The sequence below is a fragment of the Martes martes genome (assembly GCF_963455335.1).
Source record: "Martes martes genome assembly, chromosome: 18".
Taxonomy (NCBI): domain Eukaryota; kingdom Metazoa; phylum Chordata; class Mammalia; order Carnivora; family Mustelidae; genus Martes; species Martes martes.
In genome coordinates this window covers 31,463,868-31,481,711 of record NC_137906.1, presented here as the reverse complement: position 1 = coordinate 31,481,711, position 17,844 = coordinate 31,463,868, and the positions used below count along the sequence as shown (strand labels likewise).

Below are 17,844 nucleotides of genomic sequence, written 5' to 3'. Positions count from 1 at the left end.
CCCAGTGCAAACTGGGTTTTAACAGAAGGTAAAGTCTTGTGGTTCTTGGAAACCTTGGGTGCCCACCCAGGGGTTCATCTGACCTTGGGCCAGGCAGTGTCCAGGTCAAATGATCAAATGTGGGTGTGCTCTTCTTCTCTTGTCTTTGTTTTCTTCTTTATGGTGTTTGCTCTCACGCAGGCTTGCTAGCGCACTCTCTCTCTCTCTCGCTCTCTCTCATATGGTTTCTGGCAGGTCCAGCTTTCAACCTGTGAGCCTAGCAATTCTGGTGATAGGAGGTTTTTTCCATTATCTCTGAGATTCTTGGAATTGAGTCTCCCACTATCCCTGAAGCAATCACTGTGGCCAAGGAGGTGATATGTACTGATGGGTGAGGTCGGGGCGCATACTGACTGGGACCAGGGGTGTATGGTCAGCCCCCCAAAGCTGTTTGAGCTCACAGCAGAAGAAAGGTAGTTTTCCAAGAAAACACAGGTTCCATTAGCTGAAGAAGAAGGGAGTGGATTCTGGATAGAGAAAACCAGGAACCATTCAACATGAGGGCCTCTGGCAAGAGGTCTTCGAGCATTTAATGCAGAATATTGGAGGTGATCGCTTTTGAAAGAACTTTTTAATCTAAGATGTAAATCTTAGATTATCAGCTTTGATATCTTAGCCAGAAAGTGTTTGCTGCTGCTGATGATGATTATCTGAGTCACCTCCTTGTCCTTCTCCTTTCCTGGATCACTAACAGGAACAGAGTCCCGCAGCAGGGAGACCTGCTCATTGCCTCTGATGTGCAATCAGGACCCTGCAGGATCCTGCCGGGAGCTGGCCTCTTGTTTGCAGCCCCGTTCCCCATGCCAGGGCACAGATGCACTGTCCCGTGGTCAGTAAGCACTTGTAACCATGGGCACTGGGAGCCAAGCTCATGGGAAACAGATTTTGGGCCGTCTTTACACTGCTGTGTCCCCAGTGTCTAAGACAGTGCTTGACACATAGTAGATGCTCTGTACACACAGAGCATCTGTGGGAGGCAGAGGGGGAAGAGTATCATTTGAAACTGGACAGATCTGGGTTTGAATCTGGAGTTTTGGTGGAGGTGATCTTGGATCCACCTGATAACGAGTGACGACGGGGGGACATGGCGGCTGCTATCATCCCAGGTTCCCGGTGCCCAAGAGATGAGAGGCTTGATGCCCCCGCACAGTTGGGAGGGCCCAGAAGGGGTTATCTCCCCGCAGCCCCTCTCCCTCCTCTAGGAAGGAATGTGTTTCAGAGTGTGATTTTAGGTGACCCTGACCATGTAGGCCCTTGAGGGCCAGGGATCCTCCAATAAAGAGTGTTGCTGAATCTGCCATCCCATAGCTGTTTGTGTGGAATATCTTTCTTGCCCTCCATTAAAGGAACCTGTGTCCTCTTTCCATCTGTTTCCGCATCCGTGTGAGAGCTCTGCCTGTAGTCTCTGTAAGCCTCTGTTTCCTTACCTGTAAGATGAGAATGTGTCTCGAAGAGAGGTGAGTATCGCAGTGGAGGGATGTTGGTAACGGGCCTTGGACAGTGGAGCACGGGATGTGTCCAGCCTGTGGTTCCAGTTCTCAGCGGAGCCCACAGAGGACCTGCATTGCGTTTGGAGCCCTGACAGTATGTGAGACATTGATGGAAAACACTTGCTGGGCCCATGTAGCAGACACAACAGAGACCTTGGGGAGGGTAGATCTGCGTTCAAACTGTGGCCTCACCACTTGGTATTTGTATGGCCTTGAACACGTGGTTGAACTTGTCCTAGTCTAGTTTCCTCTTTGATGAACAGGGAATATGATCGCTCCTTCCCATGGGTTTGGTAAGACAGCCTGTCCCAAACTTCTCTGGGCTCTGTGCCATTTTGCAGACTTCCAGGCCCTTGGTGAGAAAGACCAGGAGATACAAGGTTGTTACACTGAAGGATGGTGTTTGTCAGGATGGGCTCAGTTCTACTGCAGTGACCAGCACTCCCCAGTCCCAGTGGGGTAACACGGTGAACGTTGTTTCCCATGCTGTGTGTCCAGCATGAGCTGCCCAGGGCCAAGGGTGGGAGTGGCCTCTGCCCAAAGCCTGGGCTGACCTGTTCTGCAGGCACACATCGGGGAGAACGTGGCCTTTGCGCTTAGTGTGGTGGGGGCAGAGACAGCTGCGGGAGCCCAGGGCAGAGCCCCTTGCTGAGACTCAGGAGTGACACCTGTCACTTCTGCCTGGCGCCCGCTGGCCAGAGCAGCCAGGTGCCTGTGCCCTGCTGAGCACAGGGACCAGGAGACACGAGGGAGCAGAAGGGTGAGCGCTGCTGTCTCGGCCACAAGGACTCCTTTGTCTCTGTGTCGTTCCCATGTCAGGGCTAATGCAGCTGTGGCCTTTGACTTCAGTCCACGTCCAGGCCCGTGCTTTCTGCCAGGAGGGAGAGAAATGAAGTCCTCAGCCTCTCCTTGCCCCCAGCTGGATAGGTGTGCTGAACACATGAACTCCCTTTTACTTCTACCAGATTTGGGGGATGTGGGCATGCTCTCACGGGTAACTGATTGCTTGAGTCCTAGAAGGCAGAGGGAAGTTGCATTTGACGAGCCCCTCTGTAGGGGTCGATCGTGGGGAGCCGCTGTGATACTGTTGCATTTATCCTCAATAAATTTGTCATGGGGCTTCAGTGACCCAGAGAAAAAGTTACATCCGTGGCCCTCTGTGAGAGGAAGAGGGGTGAGTGATGTTTGCACAGTGCTGCCGTGGGCCGGGCTGTGTTCTTGGTACGTGCCCACAGTGTCCTGGTGACATGGCACCGTGCCCCTTGCGGGAAAGAGAGTACAGCTTCAGGAGTGGGACTTAGAAATGTTCAGAACTGGGGAGAAATGATAGCTGCTTCTGTTCGCCTAGGGTGACCCCAGGATCAGACCCAGTCTGTCTGCCTCTAAATTGCATGCTTTCTATTGGTTTGTTTTCTAAACCATTCTACCCTGTCTTTGTATCCTGACGATCCTGGGACTTCAGGGAATGTTACTGGTACATACATTTCCATGTGTCACCAGGAGCTACAAGAGTCAGAATCCTAGTTGGGGCACTGTTGATTGAGCCCTCGTTGTGTGGGGACTTTGTTCCTAGTGGCCCTGGGACATAAGTGTTTTTGGTCGGCTTTTTAATGATGCAAAAGCTGAGTCCCAGAGAGGCTGAGTGACTTGTCCAAGGTCACCTGGCAAGTCACTGGCAGATGGGCTTCCCCATCCTGGCCGTCCAGCTCCAAGTTCATCCTCCAAACCACTACTCCACACTGCCTCCTTCAACTTGAGCCTGACCTTCCTTCCGTACAGGTGTCTGTGTCCCCAGCTCACCGCTCGGCAGGGCGATGGTTACCCGAAGGGGGTCCCTCTCGGCTTGAGGCAGGTGCTGTGTGGTACGAGAAAGGGACTCTCTGGGGAGAAAAACATTTTTTTGGTGCTCATAAAATGTAATGTTTTTCGTTTACTGTCTTTCTTTTGAAACTTGGGCATGATATATTGAGTCGTGTTTGAAATATTCAGGAGGTCTCTGTATCCCTTCTGATGGAACATGATTAAGAATGCATGCTGGCCTCCCTTCCTTTCTAGAAGACACTGGAATATGACAAAGAGCCATATAATTTCAGAATTTACATCTTTATATGAAATTCTGTGCTTTCCAGCACTGTACAATAAATGTAAAAGCAACACTCCAGGGTGAAATAATTTCTGAAGAAACCTCTGGAATGGGGAGCGGGTGTTGGGTACGGGGTATTCTATAGCTTCCTGGGTCTGGCAACCAGTTCTGCAGAGTAAGAAGCAGCTGTCCCATGGTGAGCGCCTCCGTGTGCCACCCTGGGTGCTCCGAAGTCTGTTCCTGTCCTGCTTGGTTCTCCCACCAGCCCTGCGTGCTCTGTGACAGATGGCTACTCGGCAGCTGAGGAGACAGAGTGCAGGGTGCAGGGGCTTGGCGGTGGGGCCTGGGTTTTACCTGGTTTTCCTGCCTTCTGCTCCCTAACCTCCTCCCACCCTACAAGCTTCAGCTTGGTAGAACTTCTAGAACGCTCCGCTGGGCCCGGGCTGAGTCGGGGCCTCCCCTCCATGTTCCTGCTGCACCACTGGCCACACTGTGTGGGGACCGTCCGTCGGAGTCCGCATCCCGCGGAGACAGGGAGCTCCCTGAGGGTCCCTGCTGATGCCCAGCACCCAGGACAGCACCTGGCACACCCAGGAAGGGCCAAAGACGCAAATATAGAAACGCACAACGGGCCTCAGGAGGATCTTTGTAGAACACTGACCCCGGAGCTGCGAGAGAGTGTACGTACCCCGTGATAGTCACGAGCATGGGCTCTGAGCTCGGATCCCAAGTTCTCTGTTGGTCAGTCTTGACGAGCACTTAGCCCCTGTAAGCATCCGGGTGCTCACTGGTTCTGGGGACAGTAGCTGCCATGCGGAATCCCCCAGCGTGGGGATTTTATCCTTTCGGTGGGCCGCTGTATCCACAGTGCTGAGTTACAGGCCTTGGTGGAGGGTAGATGCGCCACAGAAACTTGTCGAACGGATGAGTCCGAGCGTTCTCGGCTCTAGCAGAGGAGTTTTCCAAGAAGGGCCTGTGCTGTGTCCGGGCCTCCTGTGCTCTCTGTGCATGAGCCGGTGATGGTGGGTAATGCTGAGAACTGGGTTGGTGCAGAGCACGTGCCCAGTAGATGTTCCCTCCTCCTGATGAGGGCTTCCCCTTCTCCTCCTCCTCCCCTGCCTTCCCCGCCCTCCCTGCAGGCTGGAGAAGCTTTCTGTGCTGGGAGGTGGGTGAGGCCACCGTCCCGCTGCCTTCCCACTCTGGGATCCTCAGGAATCCATAGTCTCCGTGAGCCAGCCTATACTAGTGATGCTTTTGAAAGGAAAGGCCAGCAAAGCTTTCTAAAGTAATTCTTGACCCATTTTCACAAGCTCAGCCAAACACAGTGTTTTGTACTCATAATGGGTTATAATTACAACCGTTGTGTGATGCCAGGTAAACTGCATTATCTCCTGTGTTAACAGAAGGGAGACTTTGTCCTCCCCTCTACCGTTGACCCTCCCGTAATTGATCCAGCAAAGAAAAGCCCGGAAGTGTCAGGTTTTGTTGCTGACTTTGGCAGTGATTGCAAGTAAGATGTGTGGAGATGGGTGAGATCCTGTGCTCAGTTCCAGGACTGTGAACTGTGTGGGAGAAAGCATTGTCTGCTGGGTGCACGAAGGCTGGTCATGGCATTGCCACACCACCTTCTGTGGGAGCTCTGTGTAATGAAAAGAATGTGGATCTGTGTGTTAGCTATCGTAATAACCTCTTGGTGATTGTGGGCAAGAATTCTAGATTCTTTGGCTCTCATTTTCCTCCCCTGTGAAATGGGAACAACGGTAGCACCTGGCAGAATGTGTAAAGCCACTATGTACAGTTGTGCAGGTTGTTCACTGCATAAGGCTCAGTGTCCAGTAAGAGCTGTATTCAACCCATGCCCACTCACTGAGCTTAGGCCCTGTGAGGCTGTAGCTACCCAGACTGCACACCTTTTGCACAAATGACCATTTGTGCAAAAGATCCTCTATCTGTGGCCCTGCAGTTGTTTGATCTGTATTAAGTGTTCAGAAAACAGCAGCTGCTGTAGCTACTGCTGATTCATCCTTTATGGAGACGATGCATGAATGGATTACAGGAGTTGGGGAGGGCGGTAGACTGAGATTGGAGTTAAGCTTTGAAGGGTAGATGGGGTTTTAGGAAGTGTGTGTGGGGAGGGGGTTGGAGGAGGAGCCCGTAGTCTCATTTGGTCGGTGTCAGTCTTTCCCTTGAAATGTTTCCTCCCCTCCCCTTCCCACCTCATCCCTCCTTCTACCTCACCCCACCTTCCATTGCTTGAATCCTATGTCAGGGAAATGAATGGGAGGCCGCTGAAAGCTCTTGATAAATTTGGGGTTCTGGAGAAATTTCAGTGTAGACCAAAATGGTGTCCCATATCTCCCTGTGCCCATTCCAGGCCCCGCCTCCCCAGCTCCTCTCCAGCACCAGTCCTTCTGTGTGCTAGCCCTCCTTTGCCCCCTCCTCCATGTTGTCTTGAGGTCACTCGTGGATGTAGTGTCACTGTGTTTGTCAATGTCGTTGACAGGTTTCAGACCAAACAGGGTGTGATCTGGTTTGGGGCTTTGGGGGGGGGGAGCTGTGGGAGCATCAGCTTGGGAGTGGGGTGGAGAGCAAGACAGGCAGTGGGGGCTGTCGGGTTTGTCCAGGTGGGAGATGGGGGCGCTTCTGACCCGAGGCTTGGCTGACCGGTTGGAGGAGAGGGAGCGGACCTGAGAGAGGTCAGCTCTGTACATGTTCCAGGGCCCGGGGCACAGATGCTTCTGTTGGCGCCTGGTTCACAGCAGACAACGCCTGTGATGGCGTGGAGTTCTTCGTGTGCTCTGTGCTCTAAGCTAAGCACGTCTTACATCTGAACTCCTTTCAATCTCATAGAAGCCCTGTGAGATTTACACTGTTAGCAACCTTGTTTTATGGATGAGAAACTGAGGCCCGGAGAGGTAAGAGCAATTTGGCCGTAGCCTCTGCTAGGAAGGGGGTGGCGGGCTCCTGACCCCAGGCACACATGTGGACACCGCGCCGGGTGGCCTCTCCGCAGAGGCTCCAGCAGGAGGGGGACAGGTGACGGGACCTGCTGGACAGCCTCGCAGCTGCCTCACGCCTGTGTTGCTGGCGTGTGAACGCGTCTTTCACAGACGGCTGGAGCTCAGGGTTTTGTTTCGCTCTTTCTTTTTTTTTCCCTCTCTTGTCATTGCTCATTTGTCTCAACGGCTGGGAAGGTGTTGGGTGCGCCTCGATTATCACGCTTCCTGTATATTCTGCCTTTGCTCTTTAAGAGCCATTAGCAAAGGCAGGAGAGAAAAGGTGTTATCTGGGCTGTTCTTGCGGCTGCTGCTCGGCGTGACCTTTCTGCACGGTTTGCCGTGTGTATTCGTATTCTCCGAAAGGTCACGCGTCAGGAGACCGAGGACCAGCACTGGGGACTGGGAGCCAGCAGCTCCGTGCCGGGGCTGTCACAGTTACCGGAACATCTGTTTGTCAGAGGCATCCCATTATTAATTGAGCTGTTGTTTGTTCTGTGTGTTTCTTCCCCCCATTAAATCGTAATCCCAGCCAAATGTTTGCAAGTGTTACTTCTCTCAAGCCCGGCAGTTCGGAACACAGGGGCGCGCTACAGAGGAGATTAAGGGAGGCTCTTTCAAGTTGAACTTATCAGCAGGGTTGCCTTACAAGCCTCTACTTATCTCCGAGCCCACACAGCTCTATCTCCCTGGCACTTGAGGATGGGTCTGTCTCAGGCTTTGGCTGAGCGTGTCACTTGACAGCTTTATGATATGACGTTGAGGGGGACCAGTCCTAAGATCACAGAGCTGCTGCCTCATCAGGTGTGGGGAGGGTTGTGGGGAGCCTGAGCAGCTCTTGGGCTCAGCACCCTCCCCACCCCCACTCCATCCTCTGCCCAGCAGGATCACAGCGAAAGCTGGCCTGAGAAGGAAGGAGGAAACTAGAGAGGGTCAGAAGACGGGAGGTGCAGGGTCATGAGCTTTGGGGTTACTGACTCCCCACCCCCTCTTATTGACTTCAGTCAGTTGCTTGCCCTTTCTGAACCTTGGTTTCATCTTCTGTGAAATGGGCATAGAACTGTACTTCCCAGATTGTAGTATGTGCGAACGAGGAGAGGCCCTGGAACGCCACCTGACCCTAGAAAGTGCTTGTCATGGTTACTGAAGGGTTGTTCGCCGGGGTCGGCCCTGGGGAGCTCCCGAACTCTTTCTTTGCTCCTGATGAAGTACCTGAACAATGAGGGACACTGTCCTCATTTGACAAAAGAGATAGTATGAATCAGAGATGTGAAAATACCTATTCACGGTCACATAGCATGGAGTAGACAGATCCTGGATTGCGCCTCCAGACCCCTTGTTTTTCTGTACCCTGTCCTGATTTTGACCATCCAAAGTAATACCTGACAGTTCCTTGGGATGTCTTCATATTGAAATTGTCACCTAGAAACTGGTTTCCAAAATGTCTTCACACGAAACAAAAACCACTTTGTAGAAGGCCCCTCCTGGTGCCTGCATACTGCCAGAATATTCTCTGGGCTTCTCCTTTGGACCCTAAATGCCACAGTAGGGCCTGCCTTAGCAGAGGTTCTTGCTTGTTCTGGGGACTGAAGGTGGGTGTCTGTACAAACAGCCTGGGGCTGGGCCTGTGGAGGCTCCGAGGGCCGTGGGAGCAGTCGGAGCCCAGACGGCTGTTTTCCGCTGCCCGCTGGTGGCAGCCGCACCCTGTAGGGTTGACAGGACCTTTTCGTCGGTGTGTCTGTGCTCACATGCATGCACACCTGTGTACCTGCAGTGCTGCCCTGTCCTCGGGGGTGTGTGCACCTGTGTGTGTGACTGTCGCTTTCCTGGCATGTGTGCACGTTACTGTGTGCACCAGTGTATGGGTGACCGTGCATTGTCCTGGGGGTGGGGGAGGGAGTGTGCTGGTGTTCCTCGCCTGAGGCAGTGCTCTGAGTCCTTGAGCTGAGTTGGTCAGCCCTGGCAGGCCCCGTGCCGTTGAGACAGCAGCTCAGCATCCTGGTGGGGGTGGGTGGAGAGGCCTGGTAGAGAGTCCAAAACATGGCCTCGGAACTTTGACTCTTGCTTGCAGTGTGGCCGGGGGAAGGTACTTATTAACCTTTCTGGGGCTCCGTTCCCTCAGCTGTGATATGAGGCAAAGGAAGAGCATTCACCTACTGGGGAGCCTCAGTAGGGCTTCCTGGGGAGAGCGGGGAGCAGCCCTGGGGCAGAGTAAGTACCGTTGCTCTCTGCCTCTCCGAGCCTAGGCTTCCTCTCACCCCAAGCAGTCCCAGTATTTCCCTCGCTGGGTGATTTATCCATCACCTGAGGGGTTGAGTGATGGAAAGAGTATGGGATTTGGAGCCAGGAGAACCGGGGTCAGATCTCAGCTGTCACTCATGAGCTCTGTGACCTGAGACTTCCTCAGCCCCCGAACCTCACCTTCCTCCCCTGGGAGATGGGCAGGGTCAGGAACCATAGGACAGGGTCAGCCTACCAGGGTCAGAGAGGGTGATGACCGTGAGAACTTTTCCAGGACTTCTGAGACCCGTGTGTCCTGGGCTGGGGGTGGATACTCAGTATTTTACTTACTTTTCCTAATTGTCTTCGTTTTCAAGTCCAGATTGACACTATACAAGAACACGATGTATATCCATCCGAAGGAAGGACAGATATTGATAGCATTGGTGCTATCTCGCTTTTTAAAAAATCTCTCAAGTCTTAAAACAATCCTATTTTGGCTTTCTTTTTTCATCATCATTCGTCACTGTTTCTGATAATTAGCATAAGATGTTTCAAATACAGCATCTGGGTTGTAGATGGGTGCCTTTCAAACTACCTGCGATGAAGAGCTGGGTTTTTAAAAACATTTAAAACATTTAAAAACATTTCCATGTCCTTGCAGACTGACATGTACAATTAAAAAAAAATCTAGAAAAACCACGGAATTCCTGGATTTCATAGCGGTGTGGAATTGTGGAAATGTTTGTAGCTCTTTACCGTCGGCTCCTGCTTGTCCTTCGTCCCAGATCGGTAGCTCAGCCCACTGTCTGCATCTCAGCCCCCCTTCCCGGGTCCCCCCCCCCCCCCCCCCCGTCAGCCTGGCCGCAGACGAGCCGCACCGTTCCCGAGCACCCCGCCGCACGTGGCGATGGCTGCTGTCTGTTGTCAGCCAGTGGCTTGAGGTAGTTTGCCTCTGGCTTGTGGCTTTGTTCATCTCAGTGAGAAGTTGGAAGCAGACAGCTGACAAGTGGAGAAGCTTCTGTGACATCACTGTTTTGCAAATTTGGGCTGAAACCCAAATAACTGTTCTGTAACTTGGGGACTAGCCTACCTGCACGTCGTAGCTTAGCGTGTGCAATGCTTCCCCTTGGTCTGTTCTGGTGACTCCCGGATCTAAGTGAATCGTGGCCAGTGGGTCTTTTAAAAGCACTTCTTTGGACTCCCTGCCCCACTGAGTCACCTCTTGAGAGTGAGGGCCGGAAATCTGTATTTTTCAAAAGCCCTCCAAGTGGCCAATGATGAGCTTGTTTTGGGAGCCACTGGTCCACACTGCACTACTTGCCTTCTCTCTGTGGGGTACACTCGTCTCCTTAACCCCCGAAGGGCTCAGCTTGTCTCCCATAGTCCAGGATGGCGTGCAGAGAACACAGACCGTGGCCGTCTTACCCCGCCACTTCCTGACTCCCACACCTTAGTCTCACAACCTGGCGCCTTGGAGCCTCAAGGCTCCTCCTTAGGGAGACAGGCCCAGCCTGTGGGAGGGATGCGAGCGAGGGTCCTGTGAGTGAATGGACATAATCCCGGGAAGAAAAGGGCTGGAGCATAGTTGGTGCTCGAAAGTGGATTAAGAAAGATGGGCACCGACAGGGTCTTAGTCTTGACCTGGTGCAGTGTCCTCATCACAGAAAGAGGTTCTGCACCCCTCCCTGCAGCTTTCCGTATGGGACACCAAAGAGCGGCCTGTGCATTTTATAAAGCTTAACGATGCCGAGACCTCGACGTGAATGTTCTCGCATAGCTTGGGGTATGTGACCAGAAGGACCTCACTTGCCGTTAGAATTTGGGGGTTGTCTTGGTCTAGTTAATCAGGGAAGTGTCTAATTAGGTAGCTGAGGGAGGGAGAAGCATGATTTGCTTGAATGTGATTAGATAGAACATTCCGATATCAAAGGAAATGCTAGAGGCTTTTTTTTTAAAATTTATAATTCTTTCGTGATTTGGCAGGTAATTATGATAATTCCTGGGATTTTCACAGACTTAAAAGCCTTTTTCACAGCCACATTATTTTTGGAAATCGTCTTCTCTGATGCTCCAGCTGGAATGGATTGCTCAGTCTTCTGAACTTCCAAAGCTTTCGTCTTCCAAAGCCCAACTCAAATGTCACCTTCCTGATGACGCTTTCCCTCATCCCTTATGCCAGGGATACCAAGTCTGTGTCATCCATGGGCCAGGTCTCTGATCACCTGGGAGTGGCTGCCTGAGCGTATCTTTGAGGGAGGAGTGCAGCAAGCGACTAGTGATGTCTGCCAGGGGCCAGAGGTGGGAGAGAGGGGGGAGGCCGATCAATTTTCCTGATCCCGTGTGGCTGATCATTTAAGTAGGTTCCAGCCATTTGGAGCTAAACCAGTGCTTTGGGCACAGGTGCAAGGGGAGGGGCTGGTAATTCCCCAACGGAGATTTGCCAAGACACAGGGGAGTGATTTTAAAAGTTGCATAGATGTTGCCAAACAGCCTGTGACTTAGAAGGGTCAGAGGTCTACTGTCTTCTCTCCAAACTCGGAAAGTGACTGAGAAGCACCAGGGTCATGAGCTGTGCACTTGGAGAGGCTGCCTCTCCAAAAGGCCCTGGGCATCATGCGAGGGGCTGGGGGCCGGGGCGGGGGGTGGGGGGAGCTGCCAAGGCTGAGGGGAGAAGTGAGGGACTCCTGAATCTTCTCTCTGGGGGAGGCCTTCCGTGATGTCCCGTCCTCTTTCCCAGTCCTCCTCTCTCAGTAAGCTCTAAGTTTGATCTCTAGGAGCTGAACCCCGTGATTTTCCTGCCCTGCTCCCCCACCCCCAACCAGGCCCGGCACATGGTTAGCGATTCTCTTGGTGACATTTCCTCACTGGGGGACAATGCGTCTGTCTCCACAGCAGAGTTCCTTGGTAGGCACCTGTGGCCCCTTTCCATCTGGCTGCTATGGACATCCCTGTCCTCCACTCACCTTTGATGTGACCGCCCACCCTGTACAACCAGCTCTCCTTCACCGAGCTCTTGTCACAGACACCGTGCCCAGCCAGTTAGGTGTGGCCGCTCATGTCGGGCGCACTGTGGCCCCATGCCCCAGGTAGGTTTTTGAATCCCCGTTTTGTAGGTGAATGGCTCTAGGCTCTCCAAGGTTGAGAGACTGGCACCAGAGCATGCTGTAAGTGAGCGAGTACAGGCCTGTCTTGCACCAGAATCTGAGCCCTTAACTGCCTGTCTCAGTGGCTCCCCTACCCCAGCCCTGGCAACCTCTGGGCCTTTGTACCTGCAGTTTCCTCTGCTGGATATGCCTTTCTCTCTCCCATCTCAGGGTGACCTCCTAGAGCTCAGCATGTTTATGGGACATAGAAGACCTGTGACTGAGTGACATTACATGCAGGGGCAGGGGGCAGGTGATGGGGTCAGAGAGGCTGGGTGATCACGAGGGTGTTTGGGTTTTACTTATCCTTAGGACAGTGGGAAGCAGTGAAGGTTTTAAACAGCAGGTGATGATACCAGATGTTGCTTTGGGAAGATCACTCCATCTGCTTGGCTGAGAATGGACTGAAGGGTAGCTAGTGTCTGTCTCTCTATCCCATTCCCTGCGACTCTCTGTGGCTGCTGAAAACAAGGACTGGTCAGGCGAGACCTGTAAATGCCCCCAGAGCCTAGCAGAATCTCCAGCCGGCAGTGGTGGTGTTGCCTGCCTTTGTTTCTATAATCTCTACTTCCTTTTCTGAGGCTCTCGGAGTCTTGAATCCATTTCTGGTTATACTAGACTTGGGAGGAGTTATTCAAGGAACAGTAAGCTCGGCATGGTTTATGTAAGATCAAAGCTGTTGGTCTCAATGGCTGTCTGTGGGGGTATCTAATCTAGAAACTCAGTTCCAGAGCCTTGCTGAGTAACAATGAATATCGCAGTTTTAATGGTTACTCGGGATTATTTCATCAGTTTATCTCCTCCGTTCCACCGGATCTCCAGCCCAGCCCCCTATCTTCCAGCGAAAGGAAAGCTTTGTCGGACGCGGTCAAGCCACTCTTCTGGCTGCAAAAGAGAACCAGGGTTTTGACAGCTCATAAATACCATTGCAGGCTGGGATATTTCGATGTTTTATGCATTTATGGAAAATCGTTTTAACACTCTGGCTTCCGCTGCAAAACAAAGAGAAACAAAAACAAAGCAAACCGTTGCTTTGCTTTGGAAATGCCAGGGGCATTTGTTGAAAGCTCCGTCTCGTGGGGGTCCGGTAGCAGACATTCAGCACTAATACTGGCAGTGGTGTGTTTCCTGCTTACCGTGTGGTAAAAGGATTCTCCACCGCGAGGAGGCTCATGGTGGATTTGGGTGGTTTCTGTGTGAAGGATCCACACGGGCATTATTAGCAATATTGTACTTGTTTGCAAAAGACCCAAAGAAGATCGTCTTAAGCTTTTCCAATACAAAAGGAATAACACAACTGGGAAATATTAATTTGAGGTCTGTACCAAAAGCTGGTTAAAAGCTTGGTGACTTATTCTCCCATTGTTAATTGCATGGTACTTGGAATATCTTCTGTGCCGTTCTCACTTAACATTTCACGCGGGTTTGAAAGAGGTGGGCAGCTGGGGGGCAGGGGTCTGCCGTGAACGGGGTGGAGATTCACAGAGCAAGCTGAAGGAAGCCTCAGGATGTGATTGGGAGCCCCGTGCATTTTGTGCTGATAGTACTACAGCTGCCTTTAGTTTCAGGTGAAGAATTTTCATTCCTTAAAGGGTCCCAGTGGTTCTACCCACTGATAAATGGAAGAGTGTTCATTATCGGCAAACTAAAAAGTAAGGAAAAGTAGAAAAAAATGCAAAGAAAATCTGTCCCTTGACTATTGTTAATATTTTGTGTATTTCCTTTTATGCATTTTACCTTTTATATAACATATCAAAAAAAAAAAAAGGAGGACCACCCTTTACTCCTCCTGAGGCCCCAAGACTTAGGTTAATGATCCTTTCTTTTCCCACAAAACGTCTCCCTATGCCCCTTCTTGATTCTGACATTATGTTTTATATTTCATATGTAGCACTTATTATAAGGGGTCTGATATTAGGTTTGTCTTAAATAGAATATAAGGGAGAGGTGGCCTCTTGCGAAAAGCAGGGGGACAGCGCTGGGGAGACTCTCTTGACCTCTAAATTCTTGAGGGGTTCTCTTTAAGATGGTAGCAAGATTCTTCCAAGGTTCCTGAGGAGCATGGCAAGATGACATCTCACATCTCTCCAAAATGTTTAAATAAATCGTAGTTGAATCTGATCTTAAGCCACAACAAGATCACTCATGTAATCAGAGAAATTACTCAGTTTTGCCCATAAAGGATATCTTCGTTCTTTCCGTAAGTTGATAGGTGGAAAGACTTGGGGTTCATTTTCTACATCAGGGATAGACTACTTTATGCCGGCCTCTCTTTATTTCATTGGGATGAGCCAAAGGTATTGAATAAACGTGCCCAAATTCGAGGGCTTACGGCAGGCCCGAGCGGGCTGCACGTGGACAAGGTGTAAGGGGTAGAGTTGTGACGTCTGGCCCGGTGGTCGAGAGCCGAGTCCCCGGAGTCAGCCCTCCATTGGCGGTACGACCTTGAGCTGACTGCTGCTACTCTGTGGTGCTGTTGCCGCTCTCTAAGGCAGGAATACTAGCACCTGCCTCACGGAGCAGCATCTTGAAGATGCGGGGAGCACTCGGAAGGGATGTCGCTGGCAAAGATGAGGCGGTGACTGAGGGCTCATTACGCCACTGCAGCAGACTCTGTCACCATCACTGTCACCATCGCCGTGAGGCTCTGGCTCTGTGTTCCCAGTTTTCAGAACCGAGGTCCTGAGAAACAGAAGCATGCCATTAGCTGAGTAATTCTTGGCAGGCACAACTCAGATGAGGAAGAAAGCCTTTTCTAGAGAAGTGTCCATGAAGGATAAAAAGCGAAGGCCCCAAATGACCTGGTAGGGTCCTCTCGGACCGTGAACTTCAGACCGTAGGTTCTGTAGTAGTCACAGCAACCCAGTCACAGATGTGTCCGACCTAGAGCCAGGTTTGCACAGTCCATAGCTAAGCAGTGTTGTGTCTCGAGCCCAGACAGCTTCCTGGGGCCTCGCTGATGAGTGGCAGTGCCTGGAGAAGGTGGCACCCGTGCCTGGGGGTGGGGCGCGGGTCGGCCCGCTGAGCCTCACCGTGTTTTGCTTGTGTGTTCCAGGTGGCGGAGATGCACGGCGAGCTGATTGAGTTCAACGAGCGCCTGCACAGGGCCCTGGTGGCCAAGGAGGCCCTTGTGTCCCAGATGAGGCAGGAGCTCATTGACCTTCGGGGACCGGTGAGTGCTCCCACCTGGGAAGGTCCCAGCCTCGCTCTTCTACCTCTGTTTTCCACAGTCACACTGTTAAGTTTGCTCAGTGCTGGCAATGTCAGGGAGACTGAAAGAGTGAGCTGTCAGGTACCCACCATCCAGATTTTGCGTGCATTAACCTCTGCACTGGGTTTGCTTTGGGCAGGAACAGGAAGAACAGACACGATGATACCAATTCTGTTTGGAGCCTGCCCTTTGCGGTGTTTCATGCCCCACCACGTCCTGTCGTCAATATTCTGAAATCTGTGTATAGCCCTCTTCCTGTTTTTATATTCACTACATACATTGCCATGAGCAACAGTCTTGGTTTTTGGGTAACCTGTACTAACGTAATGCTTGCTAATGTTGTAACCGTTATTAATGTAATGCTACCTGTTTATATCTCCCTGAACCTTGTTTTTAAGTCAGTATTGTGGTTTGAGGACTGTCTCACACAGATCTTACAGAGGATTTTAACACCGTAGCTCCCTTCATTCTTCGGGTCCGTTAGGCTGGTCCCTTGCCACGATCTAGAAGCTGACGACCCTCCTTCTGACGAGTTGTCAGGAGGTCATCGTTAGCTGAACGCTACGTGACAACGCCTCCGTCACTCTCCTCTGTCTCCTCATGTCGGCGTTGTGTCCTCTCACGTTACCACGAGCAAGAAGGGAGAACAGAGGACAGTAAGATATTTTGGAGACAGGCCGCATTCACGTCTTGCATTACATATATTGTTGAAATTACTCTATTCACTGTTGTTGCTGATCTCTTAGGTGCCGAATTTACAAAGTAAACTTTGTCATAGGCATCACATAAAGGAAAAAGCAGGTTGTACGGAGGGGTCAGGGCCGTCCACAGCTTCAGGCATCCACTTGTGGGGGTCGTTCTCTGCTTCCTGTAGATGTTCAGCAGCACCCCTGATTTCTACCCACTAGAGGCCAGTAGCACCCCACGCCGTGACAACATCCAAGAATGTCTCCAGACATTGCCAGACGTTCCCTGAGCAGCGGGGCCGAACCCCCATCATCAGTGGTGGTGGGGGAGGGTGTCCAGTCTCGTTCATTCAGTTCCTTGACTTTTGAGTTCTGTCTTGAAGGAAGTACCAGGATAACTGAAACCCGGTCCCATTTTAATGGACAATCAGGTTGTTCACATAGTTTTGCTCTTGCAAGCCACGATGCTGAGAGCATTTCATCCTCTTCTAGGGTTTATAATACCTTCTTCATTTGGAAGGTTTGTTGTGTGCTGTGTCAGATGCCCAGAGGTGAAGGAATCTTAGCAGATTCGTCAGGTAGAGCTGTCCTTGGTGATAGTCTCGTTTGAAGTTACCACACCTGCTTCTCCCCTCTATGTTGTTTTCATTCAGATACTAGATGTTACTTCCTCTATAGACCACTCTGTATAGATCTTAAACTCTTTAAAAAAAAAAAAAAAAAGGAAACCATAAATCTATCACCATCTCTCCATGACTCTCCATTCTTTTATACCCTCAGATATCCGTGCTCAAACTTCTTACTATTCCGTAACTTTTTATAGTGTCTTAAAAATTAGGATCCACGTGGGGTCCGCGTGTTGTCATTGGTTATGTCTCTTGTGTTTTGTGTTTCATTTTAACACAGTTGTTCTGACTTGAGTAAAACAGAGGCTGAAACGTACCATCCTAGCCAGTCTTGAGTGCGAGGTGGTGTGGCCTTAGGTGTGACCTGCACTGCCCCTCCGTCTCTTGAAGCTTGTCCTCTGCTCCAGGAAACCCCAATGCCCCGTTGCTCCCTCCTCCAGCCCCTGCCCACCACCATCGCGCCCCCTCTGTGCACAAATCAAAGCACCCGCTGATGTTTCTGTCCGTGCGTCACGCCCTCCTCCAGCTCTCCTTCCACTGTCTTCCTTGCTGCGTGTTTGTGGGAGACCCTGGGTCATGTCACCACCTGGAACTGGCCATGGCATCTCACTGCCTTCTTTTCATGCCCTGTGGTTGCTTGTGTCTTCTTGGATTGGCCCTTGCATCAGGGGGCTGGGATGGAGCTTTAATTCTCCTGCGAACATCACTGTCTCTGGGGCGGTGTTTCTCTCGGCAAGTGCATGAGCTCTGCCTGTCCCTTGTGGATCTTGGCAGTCCTGTACTAGCACTTCTGCGTCCGCTGCATGGTTGTTCCCTTGACACCCGAGCCCAAGAGCTGTGCGGGGCAGTATTTTAAACGTCACGGAGCTTTACTTGGTTTTTGTTTTTGTTTTTTCTTTTTAAATACCTGTTTCTGATTCCTCTGTCAGCGTGCAGGGGTTCCTGCCAACACTTAAACATCCCTACCAACACTTCTGGGCGTGAGGCGGGTTTTAACTTGTGTTTTTCTAGTGAAGCGGACCACCTTGCCACTTGCCAGTTCGTTATTTCGGTATCCCACTTCTGGGACTTACGGCTGCTCCTCTTCCTGTGGGGTTGCATGTGTTTTCTTGCCGATTTCTAGAGGGTTCTTACCTGTCTTTTTATTTATGCATGTTTTGAATATTCCCTACCAGCCTATGGCTTACTTGCAGCCTTTTAATAAAAGGGGGAAATTTTAAGCCTGTGGAAAAGGAGAGAATCATTAAATGAAACCCCATCACCCCTCAGCTTCGGCAGTAATCAACTCCGGTTCGTCGTTGACTCATTCTTACTCAGGTCAGTCCCTTCCCAACTCAGATTATTGGG

The 17,844-nt window shown here is 51.3% G+C and overlaps 1 protein-coding gene across 2 annotated transcripts in view; it reads left to right on the top strand.

The window, feature by feature from the left end:
• The window catches only part of SNX29 (sorting nexin 29), a 476,114-nt gene that overhangs the window by 297,096 nt on the left and 161,174 nt on the right, over positions 1 to 17,844 (top strand). For both annotated transcript variants that reach the window (XM_080829802.1, XM_080829803.1), the window contains exon 16: positions 15,030 to 15,146. In XM_080829802.1, the coding sequence (XP_080685928.1) occupies positions 15,030 to 15,146 (117 nt within the window). The remainder of the gene's footprint in view (positions 1 to 15,029; positions 15,147 to 17,844) is intronic.